Source organism: Rhinolophus ferrumequinum, chromosome 9, assembly GCF_004115265.2.
Source record: "Rhinolophus ferrumequinum isolate MPI-CBG mRhiFer1 chromosome 9, mRhiFer1_v1.p, whole genome shotgun sequence".
In the NCBI taxonomy this organism is placed as follows: Eukaryota; Metazoa; Chordata; class Mammalia; order Chiroptera; family Rhinolophidae; genus Rhinolophus; species Rhinolophus ferrumequinum.
Window position 1 is genome coordinate 67172718 of NC_046292.1, and position 19576 is coordinate 67192293.

The following is a 19576-nucleotide window of genomic DNA, read 5'->3' on the forward strand; positions in this document are numbered from 1 at the left end:
AATTCTTTTGAAACCATGAAAGTCCCAGAATAGTCAAGGCAATCTGGAGAAAGGAAAATAAAGCTGGAGCTGGAGCATCACACTTCTGATTTCAAAATATATTACAAAGCTCCAGTAATTAAAACAGTATGGTACTAAAGATTGACATATAGACTAATGGAACAGAATCAAATAGGCAGAAATAAACCAATGCATATACCATCAAATGTACTACTGTGGTCAGAAAAAGACACTTGCTATGATTTCAATCCTTAAACTTTTTAAGACTCCTTATGTGGCTTACCTAACCTATGATCTGTTCTGGAGAATGTTCCATGTTTATATAAAAAGAATGTGTTTCTGCTTCTGTTAGATGGAATATTCTACAAATACCTGTTAGTTCAATTTGCTCTACAGTGTAATTCATAAGTTCACTCTTTCCTTATTGATTTTCTGTCTTAATTTTGCTTAGTTTCAAATTTCTTATTGTTTTCAAATAAACACACCCTACAAATACATTTTAAAATATGATATTCCTACTCATGACAGGTTTTACACTACAGAGAATTAGTGAATTTTGTTCTGTCCTTGATGCCTTTTTATTTTTTTCTTTTGAAAGATTTTTATTAAAACATAGATAACATGCAGCATTATATTAGTTTCAGGTGTACACCATAGTTATTCAACATTTATATACCTAAAATGATCACCATGATAATTCTAGTGACCATCTGACACCATATGTTATTATAATATTGACTATATTCCCTATGACATACATTACATCCCAATGATTTATTTGTTTTATAACTGGAAATTTGAACCTCTTATTCCCCTTCCTTTAAAATTCCCCCCCTTAAACATTCCCCCCCCCTTAAAATATTTTTTTCAATTACAGTTGACATTCAATATTATATTATATTAGTTTTAGGTGTACCGCATGGTTGTTAGACACTTACATACTTTACAAAGTGATCCCCCTGACTAGTCTAGTACCCACCTGGCACTATACATAGTTGTAACATTATTGACTATATTCTCTATACTGTACTTAAATCCCCATGACTACTTTGTAACTACTAATTTGTACTTTTTAATCCCTTTGACTTTTCACTCAGCCCCCCAACCCACCTCCCATCTGGCAACCATAAATTTGTTCCCTGTATCTATGAGTCTGTTTTGTTTCATTTATTTGTTTATTTTGTTCATATGGTATTTTTCTTTCTCTATCTGACCTATTTTACTTAGCATAATACCTTCCATGTTGTCACGTCGATGTCCTTATTTTTAAATGGTTAATAAAGAAATCAGTATTTGGTTTTGAAGGTTATTCTTTTCTACCATGAAGTTTCTTCAACTAATGAAAATGTATTTTTTTTTAATTAAAGTTTATTGGGGTGACAATTGTTAGTAAAGTAAAACAAACAAAAAACCAAAACCAAAAAAATGTAATTTTAACTCCTTTGTTGCAATTGGAAAGGAGAATACAAAGCCTAGCTACAAAAATACTCCATCTAGTACGCTGTGTGTCCGACTTGGTCACCTGTGAAGTTACAGTTCAAGTGAAGAAATACTTAGCAGCATGTGCTAGACTGTGGAAGGAGGCATTCACCATCTGACAGCAGGAAGGGGGCTCAATGGAATTAATGGAACACAATTAGAAAAAGCAGGTTTATTAAAACAGATTTAGTGGCATTAGCCGCTTCCCTCCTTTCTCTCATCATGTAATATTTTGAAACACTGCAAAATATTTTCAATATCCTAACATATACAGTCTAATCCATATATTACTTAAGGAACATAAGGCAGAACTTAAACCACTGTTTTTATAAAGCAAGAGTTAGCAAACTATGGCTTGTGGGTACCACCTATCTTTGAAAATAAAGTTTTGTTGGAACACAGCCATGGCCATTTATTTATGTATTGTCTATGACTGCTTTTGCACTACATGGCAGAACTGAATAGCTGAGAGAGAGACTGTGTGGCCCACAAAGCCATGAATAGTTACTACCTGTGTTTGTTTTTTTTTGTTTGTTTTTGTTTTTTATAGAAGTTAGCTAAGTATTGCTATGAAGACTAAAACCTTATATTTTGGAGAGAAACTGAAAAACAAACAAACAAACGTATCAGAAATAAAAAGCCTAGTGAAGTATATTTTATTTCGAGTTTAAAAATAATTCTTAATCACTTTAAGAAACATCATCCAGTTGCCTAGGAGTTTTGAGAGTTGGGAAAAACTCTACACAAACTAAGTAATACCAAGGGCATTATTTTATTGATTAAAAAATGTTAAAAACAATCCATGTTCTCTTTGGGAAAATCAGCAGGCTTTCAAGTATGACTGTTAAGAATTGGGGGAAAAAATAGCCTACACTTTAGGATTACAAACAATCTAACAATTAAGTTAGCTTCATTTTCTAACACATTATCTTTGCAAACTATATATTGCTACAAATACACAATAAAAATTGTCATCATGTTAGTTTAGTCCAGTGACAGTTAGCTAAAGTTCTAACGTGTCCTATTAAATTCATAATCTGGGTAAATCAAGGAAGAAGGGAAAGTTTCCTTCTTTAGCCCATTTATTTATGAGCCAACTTTTACTTATACTAACGATTTCTTCCATCTTCCTTTGGAAATTCTGTGGTGGGGTTAGATCACTATATAAGGTGGTTGGCTTTAGCTTGGACTTCATCAGTGCGCATTGTCTATCCTCAGGGCCTAGGAATCACATCATTGATCACAGACTGTGGGGTCTTGATGCAATAGAAAACTGTACATGTCTTCACTAAGAAGGTAGGATGGTTGTCCCTGACATTGGAACCTATTGTACACTGGGCCAGACTGACGCCCAGCTATGTCTCAAGTCTTTTACCTAAGGCTTTGCTCAGTTTCCATTTGTCTCCTGGTGGTCAACTGGGAGAATAAGCTTCTCCTGAGTGGTACCAACTCCTGATACCTCCTATGTGGGTAACAGAGGTGAACGGCATCCTTGTTACACCATTGACAATATTGTTAGGAAGATGGACATACTTTCAATTACAGTACTGCATGTATTTGCAAATTTTTGATGTTATAAAAATGCAAGACCTAATTATTATCAACTGTAGTGGCTATTTTCCAAATTCTGTTTGATTTACGGCTTGGACTAAAAAGAACCAGGAAAACTCTATTCTTTAAATCTTTAGCTTATAGTGCATAGCTTCCTGGGTCTTTCCATGTTCTTCTTGAGATTCTGTATCTCATTATGAAGTTGTCTGCTCTCATTTTTGAATCCTTCTTTTAGTAACTGGGCCTGTTCCTAAAAAGGGACAAATGGAGAGTAAATAAATTACAGCAAGCAGTAAGTAAATCTTTAACCTCTATCTAGTTTCCACATAGATTTTTTAGTATTTAATTTCTTCTTGAAATTTGCTCTATCACTAATTTTCATTATACTTTCTCTTGGGCATCCAATCTCTGTGATTATTTTTCCTGAGTCTCCTTTAGCTAAGAAAGATTTTGGGCTTATACCTCCTGATATAGTGATGAACCTAAATTACAAGTCATGATCTCTTCTCCCATTAATTCTACATAGCCTTTGTGGGCAATCTTAATCATTTGTTTGTTTTTAAATCTTATCTGCGCATCATAGATTTTTACACACACACACACACACACACACACACACATGCACTCTCTCTAGCTCTCTTTTATGTGTGTAAAACATAACACAGGAATAAAGAATTCTCAAAATCGAATGAAGTGTCTGAATCTTAGATCAGGGAATTTGACTTAAGACTCCACAGTTTGTTGACAGGCATAGAAGAATATAGGTAAAGAAATCAGGGCCCCAGACTGTCCATATTGGATTTCTGCACGTAATTCCCAACTCAATACAAACTGGGAGTAAAATAGCAGGCTGAGAGTTAGGGAGTCTTTCTGCTTTTAAAGGTTCTCTTAGAGCTAAAGTCATAGACAGAAAGAACAACCACTGTGGATTCCTCTAAGTGGTGAAGACAGCTCAAATATTTTATCAAGCTGTAAAAGTTATTTAATCTTTTCTGAAACTCTGTTTCTTCTCTTAACTAATAGGGACATGCCAGTTCTTGCTTCATATAATACTAAGCAAGAGATACAGATAAGACATTTTTTGTAATACCTAGCAGATAATAGCTACCATTGATTGAAAGATATACTGATAAAAGACTGGATGTGATAGAAATACAAGTAAAACATGTTAATAACCAGACATAGGCAGGGGCCAAGTCAGGGGCAGACAGGGATTGAAAAGGTAAGTGGGTTAGCAAGGTCCTTCTGGATTTCGTGTTATTGCCACCTAAGAGATCAGGGAAAGTGGAGAAAACAGACAGAGCGAAACATCAAGGTGATACGATTAAATACCTGAAGTTTAAGATCTAGAATCCTCTGTTGTTCTGCCATTGACTGGATCCTCTCACTCTCCATCTTCTCAGTCAATTGTTTCACATGTTCCTGATAACTCTTTTCTTTCTGTTCCATCAATTGCTGATTCTTTGCTTGTATTTCCTCCAACATTTTTGCTGCAGCCTCTGCAGATTCAGCTTTCACACGTTGCACTGTCAGGAAGCAAAGAAAAAGAAAAAATTATGGTAGTGACCACATTGCTTCTTTCTTCTTTGTATACTTACCTGCCTTCATTGCTGCTGACTGCATATGTCCTACTCAGAAATGACTTCAGCTAATAAGAGGCATCATTGCTCATCTTGCTCTAGTTTAAGATCTCAGGTTCACCCAGCCAATTTATTTAAACTTTTAAGAGTTTTTGAGGCTATCTAGTCTCTTGACTTGCTTCTCACCTTCAATCTCCTTTTCCTTTTCTGTGAGAGTCTGGTCTGTCTGTAGAATTGCATCAGATATAGACTCCTTGGACTTCAAGTATGCCTGAAGAATTTCTTCAGCCTAGGACCCAGAGAAGATGCAATTAGTAATAGGAAACAGCTGTAAGCACTATTCCTGTTTGCCCACCATCTTTTCCTATAAGAATTGTCTCTTGGCCCTGGTATGTCTGGTGGCCAAAAAATCCCCTGTCATGGGGTGGGCACATGCTCCAGACTGGCCAAGCATGGCACCTTACAAAGCAGAATTCTTTATAAGAGATTGATATAGAACTAGATGGATAGTCTCTGTGCTTTTAGACTGGGGGCTCTAATTTTGGAGCTTGTTGTTGTTATGGTCCCATATGGGGTGAGCTTGCTGGATAATGAGGCCATCGTGGAGAAAAAGAGGCAAAGAGGTGGAGGAAGAAGAGAAGGGAGGGAAGTGTGGGGATGAGGGGAGAAACAGACAGAAAGGCAGGTGATGGCATTCTCTCAAGTCTTGGATCCAGCTATCCTTATAGCAAGTTTGAAGCCTAAAATGATGAATTACCATTTTTGTTTAAGCGACCATCATTATGTTTCTGTCCCTCGCAACTTAAAGATCCAGCTGTAATAGTAGATTACAATAACAACCTAGTGATTAAATGTGATAATCCCCTTTATAATTCAACTGTTAATTGATTGCACTCTCTTGGATGAGCACATAGGCTGTACATATCTGGTATAACAGGCTCCTTGTACATGTTTATTAAATGAAAACGCTAATGCTGTCAGTCCTGTTTTTGTACCTCTGTGTGCATATCTGTGTACAATTGCACTTGGTCACATTAGTATTTCAAGGAGGAATGTCAAGAGCCTCCCACAATCAACAGATGAATCTTGGTTACCTGTACTCCCTTCCTGGGTTCCTGAAGGTACTTATTCTTCAGCTCTTGCATCTTCTGGATGAAAAGACGATACCCTCCTGGTTTAGAATAAATCCCCTGCTTTATACTTTCCTCTAGAGGAATGAAGATATCCTCAAGTAAAGCTGAGCAACGATCTGATGATGCTTTCATATTCTGTTTACAAAAGTCATCTCGCTTTTTTTCTAGCTCAGCCTTTAATGTGAAAATAGGAAGTAAAAAGAATAGAGAGAAGATGTTAGCTGGACCTCAGAATTTTTGGAAAGGCTTCTCAAAAAATAAAGTCTATGACACCTAGAAAAACTTACAGGCACATCAGCAGGACAATATCCTTCCTCCTGATCCTGACTTTCACCTTGGAGGCGAATTTCAGAGGAGAGATTGCTAGCTTAATGCTGGCATTTATGCTACCCATCTGCTGGTCAGAGAGGGCAATGGCCTTTTGCATTGAGGCCGAGTTCTCAACCTGGGCGAAGGCCAGGACTGCATTCTCCATGCAGGGCAGATCCCCACGGCTGATGGCATCGACATAGGTCAGCACTCAAGTCTCTAGATCTCTAAACACACCTTTAGAAATAAACTTCTGTTTTTCAAATTAGACCAATGTTTGCATATGGAATAAATGTGGCTCCATATAAGCCTGCTCAAGATAACTAAGACTACATATTTCTTTGCTCTTGGCTAAAATATTAAATCAGTCTGATAACAGCAAGCATGTAATATGATTAGAAGCTGATTGTTACTTATATGCATTTAATTAAATTATAGACACGATTATTAGTTTACTCATGAAAGATAAAATGTTTCAAAACTTTGAGTTGATCATAATAAAATTGTTTCTTCTTATTATGATAGTAACAAAGAGTGGTTTTCACCATTCTAAAGTTCTAGTAAGAATTTCTTCTCTCATAATAAATACCCATTTAATTTTCTAGTAGTACTTTGCTTTCTAAGACCCCAATCCATATGAACATGAGAAAAAAAAATTACCGCTAATTCCTTTTGAAATAAATTGTCTACGTCTTTGAAGGAATTCTTCATGAAGACTTCGATGGCCCCTTTCTCACTGGCCCTGTGCAGGTCCAGAAGCTCCTGGAGGGTGTCAGTGGGCAGCTGCAGCTTCTGGCCCATCTGCTGGTCATAGTGAGCAATGGCCTTTTTCACTGCGGCCGAGTTCTCGATCTGGGCCAAGGCCAGGACTGCATTCTCCATGCAGGGCAGATCCCCACAGCTGATGGCATCGACATAGGTCAGCACCAGGCTCTCCAGTCCTAAAAAACAGAGAACAAATGATAATGTCTGTTGTAGGTGGGAGGAGGCAACGTTCTATTCTATGTAATTCTGATGCTGTCGATTACCACTCATTGGCCTCACAGCGTCAGTGTGCTCAGCGTCACCTGGAAGCTTGCTAGAAAGGCAGACTCACAGCCTCTGCCCCAGAGCAACTGGATTAGAGCCTCCTCTTTGGCAAGATCCTTGGGTAATATGAGTACATATCATAGGGTGAGAACCTCTGTTCTAGATACCATAGGCTTGTGTTTATTGAATGCATGTATTTTACACCCAAGCACCATCAGGGTAGGAACCGTACCTCTGTCATTTATGTCTCTATCATCAGTTCTAGCCCATGGTAAGCATTTGATCAACATTTGTGGAATACATAAAAAGGAGTCTTCCATTATTTTGATTTTAGCAGAGCACCGTCTGAGAGAACTTTCTGTGATGATGGAAGTGATCTATATGTGCTACGCAGTATGGTAGCCACTAGCCACATATAGGTATGAGCCCTTGAAATATAGCTGTGTAATCAGAATTTTAAATAGTCTTTCATTTTAATCACTCTACATTTAAATTTAGATAGCCACACTTGTCCAATAACTACCTTATTGGACAGTGCAGGTCAAGTTCAGTAGGGCAATTTTAAGCAATAGAGCTTTTTCCTTTGGCCTTTCCTACCTTTTCTCACCCAAGAAATCTGACTAATAAAATCGATTAGAAATGTTGGTGCCACCTAGATTTGCATTTTCCAAAGCTGAAACTAGGTGAATGTTTTCCACCTTTCTTTAATCTTAACAGTGAGCTTAATTAAAGACAGGGAAGAGGACTCACGAGGCCCGTTGACTTCGATGCCTCCTGAAAGAGTTTTAGTTTTGGAATTGTTGAAGATGTAGGAACAGAAGGCGGCAGCTTGTTGCACGAATTCAGAGTCCAGTTCATCATCATGCAGTGTCTCAAGCTGGCCTAGCTTCTTCCGGTGAGTGGGCCGATCGAAGATAAAGCATTTCTTCTTTGGGAAGAACTTCCGTATACAGAGTCGGGGCAGATTAAAATTTTTGTCTTTCTGACTGGTACCTGGAGGAAGATAAAAAAGGAATTTGCTTAATATAGTGGGCTTGGAAACTTTTTCTGTAAAAGGCAAAACAGGAAATATATTGGGCTTTGCAGGCCAGTGGTTTCTTGTCCAGGTATTCAATTCTGTTACGCAGCATGAAAGCAACCTTGGACAATCTGTTAGGTAGGTGCAAAAGTGACTGTGGTTTAAAAAGCTGAAAATCATTGCAAAAACCGCAAAGACTTTTGCATCAACCTAACATAAATGAATGCACGTAGCATTCGTCCAATAAGACCTTATTTACAAGACAGCTGGCAGGCTGGATTGGCCATCATTTACCTGCAGGCCATAGTTTGCCAACCACTGACTAGTGCACTGTTCATGCTTTAATCTATTTTCTTTAAATAAATGCCTGTCCTTCTCCATATTCTTTGGCTAATTACAGCCATCACAAGCCCTAAACTTTGGAGCCCAAAGAGAAGCCTGCAGGGGGAATGGAGATAAAAGGGAGTGGAGTTTTAATGGCCGATGGGTCTGGAAATTGAGATAAAATCAATCTGATCATAGCACACAGAAAGGTGAAAGAAAAAAGAACCTTGTTCGTAGAACTGGGGAGAAGATAATTTAAAATTGAATCTATTAATTCTGATATTAAGCAAGCATTAATTTTTAGTAATAGCCAGCTGAAAAGAAACAGAAAACTATAAATAAAAGAAAACTAAATAGAAAAATACAAAATGATAGTTTCTAGTGTTTTGTCATTCTCAGTAATCAATTCTAAGTCCCCTCTACCTTGCTTAAGTTTGAGTGAATTCTCTAGGTACTCGTCTGCTGAGATGGATTGTCCATCTGCTTCCAAGTCTAGGGAGAAATCCCTCAGCGTCCACACAAAGTCTGGAAAGAAGCTCACAAATGCAGCAGAATCCTCAACCTCACTTGCGTCAGGTGAGGAATTTGCCCTGATTCGATCTGTCAGCTCTGTCACATAGCTGAATAGCAAATTAAGGCAAAATGGTGTAAAAGAACAGTGACCCAAATCCCATATTAGTCCCACATATTCAAAACCTTCTCTTTGCCTTTGTTCCTAACCCAAGTGTCAATTCTTTAGTAGGTGTGTAGGATCTTTCCCCTGCCCATGGTTATTTTTTATGTTTTCTCTTTTTGTGCTTCAATCCTCAGGATTCACATTCAGGCAGCTGGTGTTTGAATACAAGTCTCCATCCTGACTTTGATGTTGTTCTGGACCACGGAAAGGATACTGCAGTTGGTCCATGGCCTGCTGGTTGATGGTCCCCATGCTGTTGTAGACGAAGGTGCTGCTCAGGAGTATTGCCAGGGCAAAGATCCAGGAGTCATTCTGGTTGTCACCCTGGAAGTGAGAACACATTTGGGCCAAGATTACATTTCATTCTCATGGCACTTTCCAGATCATCAGTAGTAAAAGGATGCCAATTTAGAGTGTTTTTTTGTTTTGTTTTGTTTTTAGATTAATAACCTATAAGAGGAAACCATTTTGAAACAATAACGAATGCTAGTAGGACTTGGCTTTGAATAGCTTTCTAATTGGTATTTTTGGTTTACACTAATTCTTACTGGGTCCTCTTATGATCATTGGCAGATAATTGCACAACAAGTAGTCAAGATTGGTGGGTGTTCTAAGGTCTTAAATATCATTTTAATTTAAAAATTTCTTTATGTTTTTACACAAAATTGAGTGTAATTTTGTGTAAAAACAGAGAAAATTTAAGAGTAATAAAACTTGTAGCTGTTTTATTGAGCAATTATTATACCCCTAACATTTTCCATTACTTATGAACATTCAAAACAATACTATGAGGCAAATATAGTTTACATCTGCTTTACAGATCAGGAAGCTGAGGTTAAAAGAGATCAAATAATTTGCTCAGGCCTCTGTGTTAGTGACAGAGTTTAAATTTAAACACAACAATATAGGACTTCAGAACCTAAATCCCTAACTAAAGTTCTCTGGGGGTTAAGACTCATGGCATTGATTTTATTTTACTACCTTTATGCATCTGGGTTAACTGGTTAGGTTAACTTAGGTTATATGACCTATTGTTAATAAGTAAAATACTATTTACTGACCATTATGTTCTTCTAGGATTCTGCTTTATGAATATTTTCCTAATCCCTGATTACTAAACTTGGTCTCATGGCATATAAACAGAAATGAAAAAATATATTATGGTTAAGTACAAGCTTTTACTTGAAGAAAAATTAAATACTGTAGAGAATATTCAGAGATGAGGGGCTTGTCCCAAAATTGAATCCTCAATACTTACCTTCTCTACATCCCCCAGACCCTCAGTGTCAAGCAGAACTAGGGTGTGGTTTGACTTCTTGGGGTGGGGCACACACCACATCCAGATTCCCTTGGTGTGAGACTGCACTGTGGAGCCCAAAGAGAAGCCTGCAGGGGGAGTGGAGATAAAAGGGAGTGGAGTTTTAATGGCCGATGGGTCTGGAAATTGAGATAAAAGTTAACACAATCAACGTTAAGAGAGAGAACCAAAACTACAACCAGTATTCATTTTACTTACAATCAGAGAAACAGAGAAATTAGAATATCCAATACATGAAAATATTTGATAACTTTTCATGAAAAACAATCAACAAACTAGAAATAGAAGGAAACTAACTCAACACAATAAAGGCCATATGTGAAAAACCTTCAGCCAAAAAAACACTAAATGGTGAAAGACAAAAAGCTTTCCTTCTACAAAAAATAACCAAAATAGATCAAAGACCTACATGTAAGAGCAGAAACTATAAACTCCTAGAAGAAAACATAGGGGAAACTTCACAATATTATATTTGACAATAATTTCTTGAATATGACACCAAAAGTATAAACAACAAAAGAAAAAATAGATAAGTTGGACTTAATTAAAATTAAACTTTTGTGCATGGAAGGACACTATCAACAGAGTTTAATAGGTAACCCATGAAATGGGAGAAAATATTTGGTAGTCATGAATCTAACAAGGGATTGATATCCAGAATATATAAAGAAGACTTCCAATGCAGAGATAGGGTGATTTCTTTAAAAAAAATCAACATAGAATGCTAGGAAAGGAACAATTTATGCTTTTAAAAGGGGAAACTAAGACAAAGTGGGAATAGAGATTGAGTTGACTCTTTCAGATCATAGTGAAGATGAGAGCATAACTGTGTATTGAAAGTTAGCTTACAATATTCCTTTCCATCTCTAACTTTTTCTCTTTGCAAAACCATAGTCAGTGCTGGGAGGGTGGGTGAACACAAGGGACTCAGCAGAGCTTTGCTGGCGCCACTCACCCTTGTTCTTCCCCGCCAGCCTGTTCATCAGGTAGGATTTGCCTGTGCGGTAGAGACCCACAATGGCCACCACGACAAGAGGCTCTGTAATGGCGGACAGGGTCTTCAGAGCTGCTGCATTAATCACCAGCTGCCCTCTAGTGTTTTCAATGAGGCATATCGGGCCTGGCATGTGGATCTCGGAGGCCATGTCCAGGGTGTGACCTTGTCTGCAAGGGAGGAGATGGGATTAATTAGAATTTCCAATCTAAGTAGATCAAGAACTTCCACCAGGTTATTTTGCATTCAGTTGGAAGAGTCATAAAATTCTTCAACATGGCCGAAAGTTTTGTGTCGACAGTGTGATAGATGAGGGGAATATCTGTATCATTTTAGAAAGTTGCAGAAGTATAATCAAAGTAGCCCATTGAAAAAAATATTGGAATGTCAACTGTAATTGAAAAAAAAAAGAAGTACAAATTGGTAATTACAAAATAGTGATGGGGATGTAAAGTACAGCACAGGGAATACAGTGAATAATATTGTAATAATTATGTATAGTGTCAGATGGGTACTAGATGTATCAGGGTGATAACTTTGCAAGCTATATGAATGTCTAATCACTATGTTATACATCTTAAACTCATATAATATTGTATATCCACTGTAATGAAAAAAATATTTAAAATAATGTGTATGACAGTGACTTATCAACATTTGATCCCTTTCATGAACAAAATCTTTCATTTAATTTATCATGGATAATTATTTTTTTGGACTTTCATTAAAATTTTTACGCTAGATATTAAATGGAAAATAGAATAGGGTTCAGAGAGTATTTTACATCCTGGCTATAGGTAAGAAATTCAATATTTATTTTTTTATTCATTCATTCTTACTATGAATAAAGACTTTCATGAATAAGTGTTTCATCATTTGAGGTATGCCTCTTTGACAATTTCCAGAGATTTAAAATGTATGCCCTTTTGACAATTTCCCAAGACTTCCAAGATGGCTGGGAAGAAAAGATTTAAAATGTGTGTGTGTGTGTTTTCCCACTAGTTATATTTATTGTGCTGGAATGAACTCCACAGAACTCTTTACACTGCCATTCCAGAAGTAGAACTAACAACATAACTTGCTTTTGCATATTTTATAAAAATATCTTACCATGTGAAACACATGACTAGGGACCCTTCCAAAGCCTTGGTACAAGCTTGTTTAAGGAAGAGGCCCTGATACTTAAATTTCTTTAGCTTCACAATAAATTAGCCTCCAACTAAGTGGGGCTACGACTGCACAATTACAAATAATGAATGTTGCTAAAAATCATGTTTGTGTATATATATGTGTATGTGTAAGGGAACAAAAGACGATGACATATGGATTAAAAGGTAAATCAGGAGAGCTAGAGAGGAGGTTGTTTAAGGAAAATATATTTCTAGCCATACACTTCTAGGTTTTCTGTTTTGTCCTGTTTTTCCATTTGGTAGAGGAGGATGAGAAGGAAGAAGAGGAGAGGAGGGGGAGAGAAAAGGGGAGAAGGGTGGGGAGGGAAAGGAGTGGAGGAGCTGAAAGGAGAGAAGAAAGCTGTCAGACCAGTAGGTGAGGAATGAAGCTCACGCGAAGCCAAGGAATTGAGGGGTAGAGTTTCCAGAAGGCAAGAGCAAGCCTGCCTGAGAGCAGAGAGGTCAAGGCAAACAAAAATGTTGGCTTTACTGATGCATCACAGTAGATTCTTTAAAGAGGAAGATCTTTATTAAAGGAGTCGGGTCAGATTCTACTTGTAAGGGGTAAGAATGGGGCTAACAAACGGAGTTTAGTAAACTGGAGCTATTTCTTTTTTTTTTTTAATTTTTAAATTTTTAATTACAGTTGACATTCAATATTATAGTATTTTCAGGTGTACAGCATAGTGGTCAGATATTTATATAATTTATGCAGTGATCCACCCGATTAGTCTAGTACCCACCTGGCACTCTACATAATTATTACAATATTTTGACTATATACCCTATGCTGTACTTTACATCTTCATGACTATTTTGTAACTACCAATTTGTACTTCTTAATCCCTTCACTTTTTTTCACCCTGCCCCCAACCCCCATCCCATCTGGCAACCAGAACTAGGGCTATTTCTAAAGAAAGAAATCCACTTTGAAACAAAGTTCATGTGTATGATGAAAAAGTATAGTGTTTTCATGAATCTTCATCTTTCACTGTGGGTTTCAGTTTTGCATTTTTGTCTTTAACAGTGTCGGATGGTTGTTTACACCGCATCTCACTATTCTTTCCTTCTCCTGAACAATAACATATCTGCAGCCCTTTTAGTTTCTTAACTGCAGTCTGATCAGTCTCGAGCAAGTTCCACCAAAGACAATGGTAATTTCACTGTGTTCCCAGCAAACACAGACAATGTCAGCAAAGAGAAAGACAATCCTAAGGCATTTCTAACTCTTAGGTTAGCCTCTTGTCTGCTGGTGCCTAATTGCAGAAAAGTACAGTAGGGAAATTTAGGGATGTGCTGCCTGTCACCTGGTAACAGCAGGATTTCATCTGACATTTTGTTTCACATTGCGCTCAGCTGCAACCTATCTTCATTCTGGCTGTTATTTAGAAAACTAACTGATCCTTATAAATCCCTTCCCACTCCTGCCCCAACCTCATCCTGGGCTGCATTTCTAAGATTATAGGTCCTTTAGAGCTGGAGAAAAAGCTGCCTCAATGAGAAAATATATTGAGTTCTTACCTTGTTTTTTCTCCTCAGTTTAGGTTGGAGTGGTTTCTGTTACTCCTCTGTCTCTCACTGGATGACAGAACTTTTATTTCACCCATCTACTGTCACGGGGTTTTCAGACTTCCGTTAGCTTCCCTTCTTAAAGGTATTTAGAGGAATGTGAAACTGAAAGCACTGCATTCAAAGCAATGACTCAACAACTATACAAGGAATTTCCAGAAGTTGTGCAAATAGAGGGTACATGGATTTGCCAGGATTTCTCAACTTTTCAGTGTGACAAAAGCCCTGCTCCTGGTGGGTATGGCCAACAAGGTGTAGCTCCCTTCGCCCTCCTGTTCCAGGGAGAAATAAGGCCTGGGGAAGGGCCGGCCACTGTGTTTCTCATCCCTTCCAATACTGAGTGGCAGAGACTAAATTCCTGGTTAGTGTGCAGAGTGAAGACTCTAGCTCAGACATGGTAGGCTGAGATTACCTGGCCTGATCACCCTCACTCTGACCCACTTGTAGGGTGGAGTTTCCAAGCTGGGAGAGGCAAGTGGGAAAGACCAGTGACTAGCACCCCTGCCCAGTGGGACAGAGCAGTGGCTCAGAGACTTTTGTCTAGAGAGCGAGACAATCCATAAACACGGAGAGCTCTGAGCTCTCTGCAAAAGAAATAACTATTTGAATCAGAGTGTGGGGCAAGTTCAAGCCTAAGGACTTGAAGAAACTTTATTGCTAGCAGATTGACTTTACATGAAATACGAAAAGGAGGTTTTCAGGAAGGAAGCTGGTGACTCCAAATGGTAATACAAATCCGCCAAGAAAAACAAAGAGCACCCGTAAGGGAATTATGTAATAATAAAAGACAGTATAAATGCATATTTCTTCTTTCTTTACTGATTTAAAAAGCAATTGTATACAATAATATTATATATTATATATTATATTGCAGGGCCTATAAAATATATAAATGTCACATATTTAACAATAACAGCACAAAGGAGGTAGATGGGCACAAAGCTTATTGGAATAAAGATATGACATCAGATGTTAAATTGAACCCATAGAAATAAATAATGAGAACCAGAAATTGTAAGTAAGAAAGTTAATACAACAAGCCCTATGAACTTATTCTTTCTCCTTCAGCTTCTTTCAGACATAAAATTCTATAAATTAATAATTATCATAATATATTGTTGGGGTCGTAACATATATAGATATAACGTGAAATATATATGTAAGAATAATAGCACAAAAGGGGAAAGAGGGAATATAGTTATAGGAGTAACAGTTCTGCATCTCACTAGGATGAATTTAGCATAAATTTGAGACATATTCTGAGAATATATATGTATATATATAACATATATATGTATATGTGTTATATAGATACACATATACATATATGTATACTCATATGTATGTGGTTAGCCCTATAGCAACCATAAGAAAACAACTGATCTCAAATTAATATCCTTTCACCTTAGGATACTGGTAAAAGAAGAGCAAACTAAATCCAACGCCAGCAGAAGGGAAAAAAATACTAAAAGATATTTGTAAATAAATGTCATGAAATTCATGGAAAAAAAAATAAAAAAAAAATCAATGAAAGCCAAAGCTGGTTCTTTGAAAAGACCAACAAAGTCAACAAACTTTTGGCTAAGAAAGTTCCTACTTTTCTTTGGCCAAAAAAACCCCCCAAAAAACGACAGAAGACTCAAATTACTAAAATCAGAAAAGAAATCAAGGGACGTTACTATTGATGTTACAGAAATAAAAAGGACTATAAAGCAATATTGCGAACAACTATATGCCAACAAATTAATTTTAAAAATTCCTAGAAAGACACAAACTACTGAAACTGTCTCAAGAAAAAATAGCTCATCTGAATAGACGTGTAGTCAGTAAAGAGATTGAATTACTAATAAAAAATTACCACCAAGAAAAGCTCAGGCCCACATGGCTTCAAGGGTGATTTCTAGCAAACATTTAAAGAAGAAATAATACTAATTCCTCACAAACTTGGCCAAAAATAGTAGAGGAAATTTACCCCAATTGCCCAAGTGATATTTTACCATGTCACTTTTGTCTGTCTGAACTATCTGCGAGTTAGTTCCAGAGACAATGCCTCTTTACATCTTAATAATCCAGTGTGTATTTCCTAAAAAATTAACTGGGAGAGAATACAGCTTCTCCGTCTCCTGCTTCCAATTACATACATAGTCTATCTGATTTCTAGATAGACCATCTGGTGATGTCTACGTATATATACAGTCATCTGTTTGGTTGTCTGAAGCATGTGTTTGTGATGGACAAGTTGTTTCACAGAAATTCATGAGCTGATTTCTTGTTTCGTTTCTGACTCCTTGTCCAAATTTTCCAACATTTGATTCTGCTTTACTTCCTGTTTTTCTGTGCCAGTCACTGATAGTTATCAGCATGTCTTGTGTTGGTGTGTGATCAATTTCTTCTTGGATACTTGCATAAAAGCGTTCAATTTTATGTTATTCAGTTCAGTAAAATGAAAAAGAGAGAGAGAGAGAGAAAAAAAAAAAGAACCGGAAAAGAAAATTCAGCAGTGGTTTACCATTGCTTTCTGCTGTGTAGTGTGTGGGTTTAAACCATGTGTGCCCGGGTCCCTGGTGACACAATCACCAAACTTGTAAGAAATCTAAGCTCCCCTGGGGTTCTAAATTCCTGACAGGTGTTATTCATTACATTTAATTTATTCTTCAGCACATGGTTACAATGTAGGTGTTATTTGCATTTTATACACCAGTAAATGCAGTTTAAAGATGTTTAATGGTTTTTTTTTTTTTAAAGATTTTATTGGGGAAGGGGAACAGGACTTTATTGGGGAACAGTGTGTACTTCCAGGCCTTTTTTTCCAAGTCAAGTTGTTGTCCTTTCAATCTTAGTTGTGGAGGGTGCCGTTCAGCTTCAAGTTGTTGTCCTTTCAATTTTAGTTGTGGAGGGCACAGCTCAGCTCCAGGTCTAGTTGCCGTTTTCTAGTTGCCGTTTTCTAGTTGCAGGGGGCACAGCCCACCATCCCCTGTGGGAGTCGAACCGGCAACCTTGTTGTTGAGAGGACGCGCTCCAACCAACTGAGCCATCCGGGAGCTCAGCGGCAGCTCAGCTCAAGGTGCCGTGTTCAATTTTAGTTGCAGGGGGCGCTGCCCACCATCCCTTGCTGGACTCGAGGAATTGAACCGACAACCTTGTGGTTGAGACACGCTGGCCCACGTGGGAATCGAACCAGCAGCCTTCGGAGTTAGGAGCATGGAGCTCTAACCGCCTGAGCCACCAGGCCGGCCCCTGTTTAATGGTTTTTTAATAGCAATTCATTGGGCCACAAAGCCCTGATAGTTGGTTGATTTGGAATTTCCTCAGATGATGTGTCAGTGAGTTAAAAAAGGAAGGTCAAGTTAGGTTCTTCCATGGCTCTGTGTTTACAAAAGTAGACTGAAACACTCTCATGCTGCAGACCTTTCCCAACTATGACAGTCTGCTTAGTCCTTTTGTAAATTAAGTTTCTAGCTCTTCTTTTTCTCCCGAGTGAGGAATACCTTGAGTCAGTTAAGGACAACTGGAAAGCATTTTTATCAAACACATATCAGTTGAAAGTGAAAGCAAGAACAAGCTCTTAGTTTCTCAGAAATAAACCTGATGTTAAAAAAAAAAAAACAGCTTCTTAGTACAATGAGTTTTGTATAGTTTTTGTGCATTTTGTTTTCATGTCCGGCTGTTTGGAAAATTTTCTAGGGATTTTTGTTTTAAATGCCCAGTATGAGGAAGCTATATTTCCTCTCTTTCCAACGTACTTGGAGTTGAAGTCTCTAGAATACTTATGCTAGAAGAATGTCACAGATTAAATTAATTTTCATGTTAGTATTATTACATTAAAAATTCATATATGTATATGTGCTGAGCGGTTTCAACTGTTGTCCAGATTCTGAATTCCAAGGGTGAAATGTTTTTATATTAAGCTGCTTTTCACATGAAGAACTCCATGCAGCAAGCTCTACGGTTCTCCCTAGCAGGAATTCATTTAACTGGGGTCACTGAGTGGCATTTACAACGAAGGGAAGACCAGCAAGTTAGAAACACAATCTGCAATGCGTATGAGTATGCATAGAGAGTGTATGTACTATGTGCACAGCACTGTGCTAACGTGCCGAGGGAGTGTATGAGGATCACTTAGACATAGTCACTGCCCTAAACACGGCTTAATCTAGTGGATGAGACTGATTTGCACTGAAATAATAAAAGCAAAGGAATGCACAAGAAAGTGAGGGAGGAGCACTGATTACTGAGGTAGCTAGTCTCAATATCTCATATTGGAACATTTGAAATTTTACCCATGAGGAATTTATTTTGATGTCAGTGATAGGAAATACATTGGATTTATTTTTTTTTAAATGGCCTGATAGTTGTTCTTTTTCATATGTCAATTTTTCAACCACCTATTCTGTTCTGTTGTCTATCCTAGTAAACTCCGTACCACCCCTTTATATGACTATTATTTATAATTTGTTTGAATAATATAGCAAATTCTTTTCCAGTGCATTGTTTTGCCTACTCTTACCAACCACTTCTTCTCAGTGAAAATTAGGATCACTGTGTGAAGGTCCTACAGCATTGGGATTATATTGGATATAATAGACAAATATAAACCGACTTATAGATAGTATTTTTAGCTAATTGCTTTCATTTTTGAGTATGAATTAGTGCTCTACTTATTTAAAACCCCTTTTTAGAATTTTATTTATTAAGTATACTAATAGCATTATTATTTTTCTTTTTTTTCTGTGTAATTGTAGTTTTAAAAAAAGTAACATCAAATTTACCATCTTAACTATTTTGGTGTACAGATTACATGTACTGAAATGTTAAGTATATTCACATTGTGGTGCAACAGATCTCTAGAGCTTTTTTATCTTGCAAATCTGAAACTCTATGTCCACTGAACAACTCCTCGTTATCTTTCTACCCCAACTCTTGGCAACCATTATTGAATTTCTGTGTTTTTGAGTTTCATTATCGAAGATACTTCATGTAAGTGGAATCATCAAGTATTTGTCTGTTTGTAACTGAATTATTTCACTTAAAATAATGTCTTCATGGTTAATTCATGTTGTGGCACGTGACAAGATTTCCTTTTTTTAAGGCTGAGTAACATTCCATTGTATGTATTTACCACATCTTCTTTATTCATTCATCTGTTGACATGGCTTGCTTCTACCTCTTGACTGAATAATGCTGTAGTGAACATGGGTGTGCAAATATGTGTTTGAGATCCTGCTTTTAGTTCTTTTGGACATACACCCAGTAGTAGAATTTCTGGACCATATGGTAACTCCATTTTTCATTTTATCAAGGGATAACAAATATAAACCCATCTTTATTATCAAACAAATAAATTAAAGCATTATATGAGGTAGTGGGAAAAAATAACTTTTTCCAAAGTTTATCTAATTTATCAAAACAAAAAATGGCATACATAGA

General features: G+C 37.2%; 1 protein-coding gene across 1 annotated transcript; it reads right to left on the reverse strand.

The window, feature by feature from the left end:
• Window positions 1–1207: 1207 nt before the first annotated feature.
• On the reverse strand, window positions 1208–14259 carry LOC117027258 (guanylate-binding protein 1-like). Its single transcript, XM_033114820.1, is given in 12 exon segments — window positions 1208–3196; window positions 3199–3280; window positions 4363–4556; window positions 4797–4899; window positions 5705–5917; window positions 6713–6993; window positions 7832–8074; window positions 8847–9043; window positions 9314–9423; window positions 10358–10485; window positions 11373–11581; window positions 14102–14259. Coding segments are annotated over 11 exon segments (1782 nt in total). The 5' UTR covers window positions 11563–11581; window positions 14102–14259; the 3' UTR covers window positions 1208–3155.
• Window positions 14260–19576: the final 5317 nt, after the last annotated feature.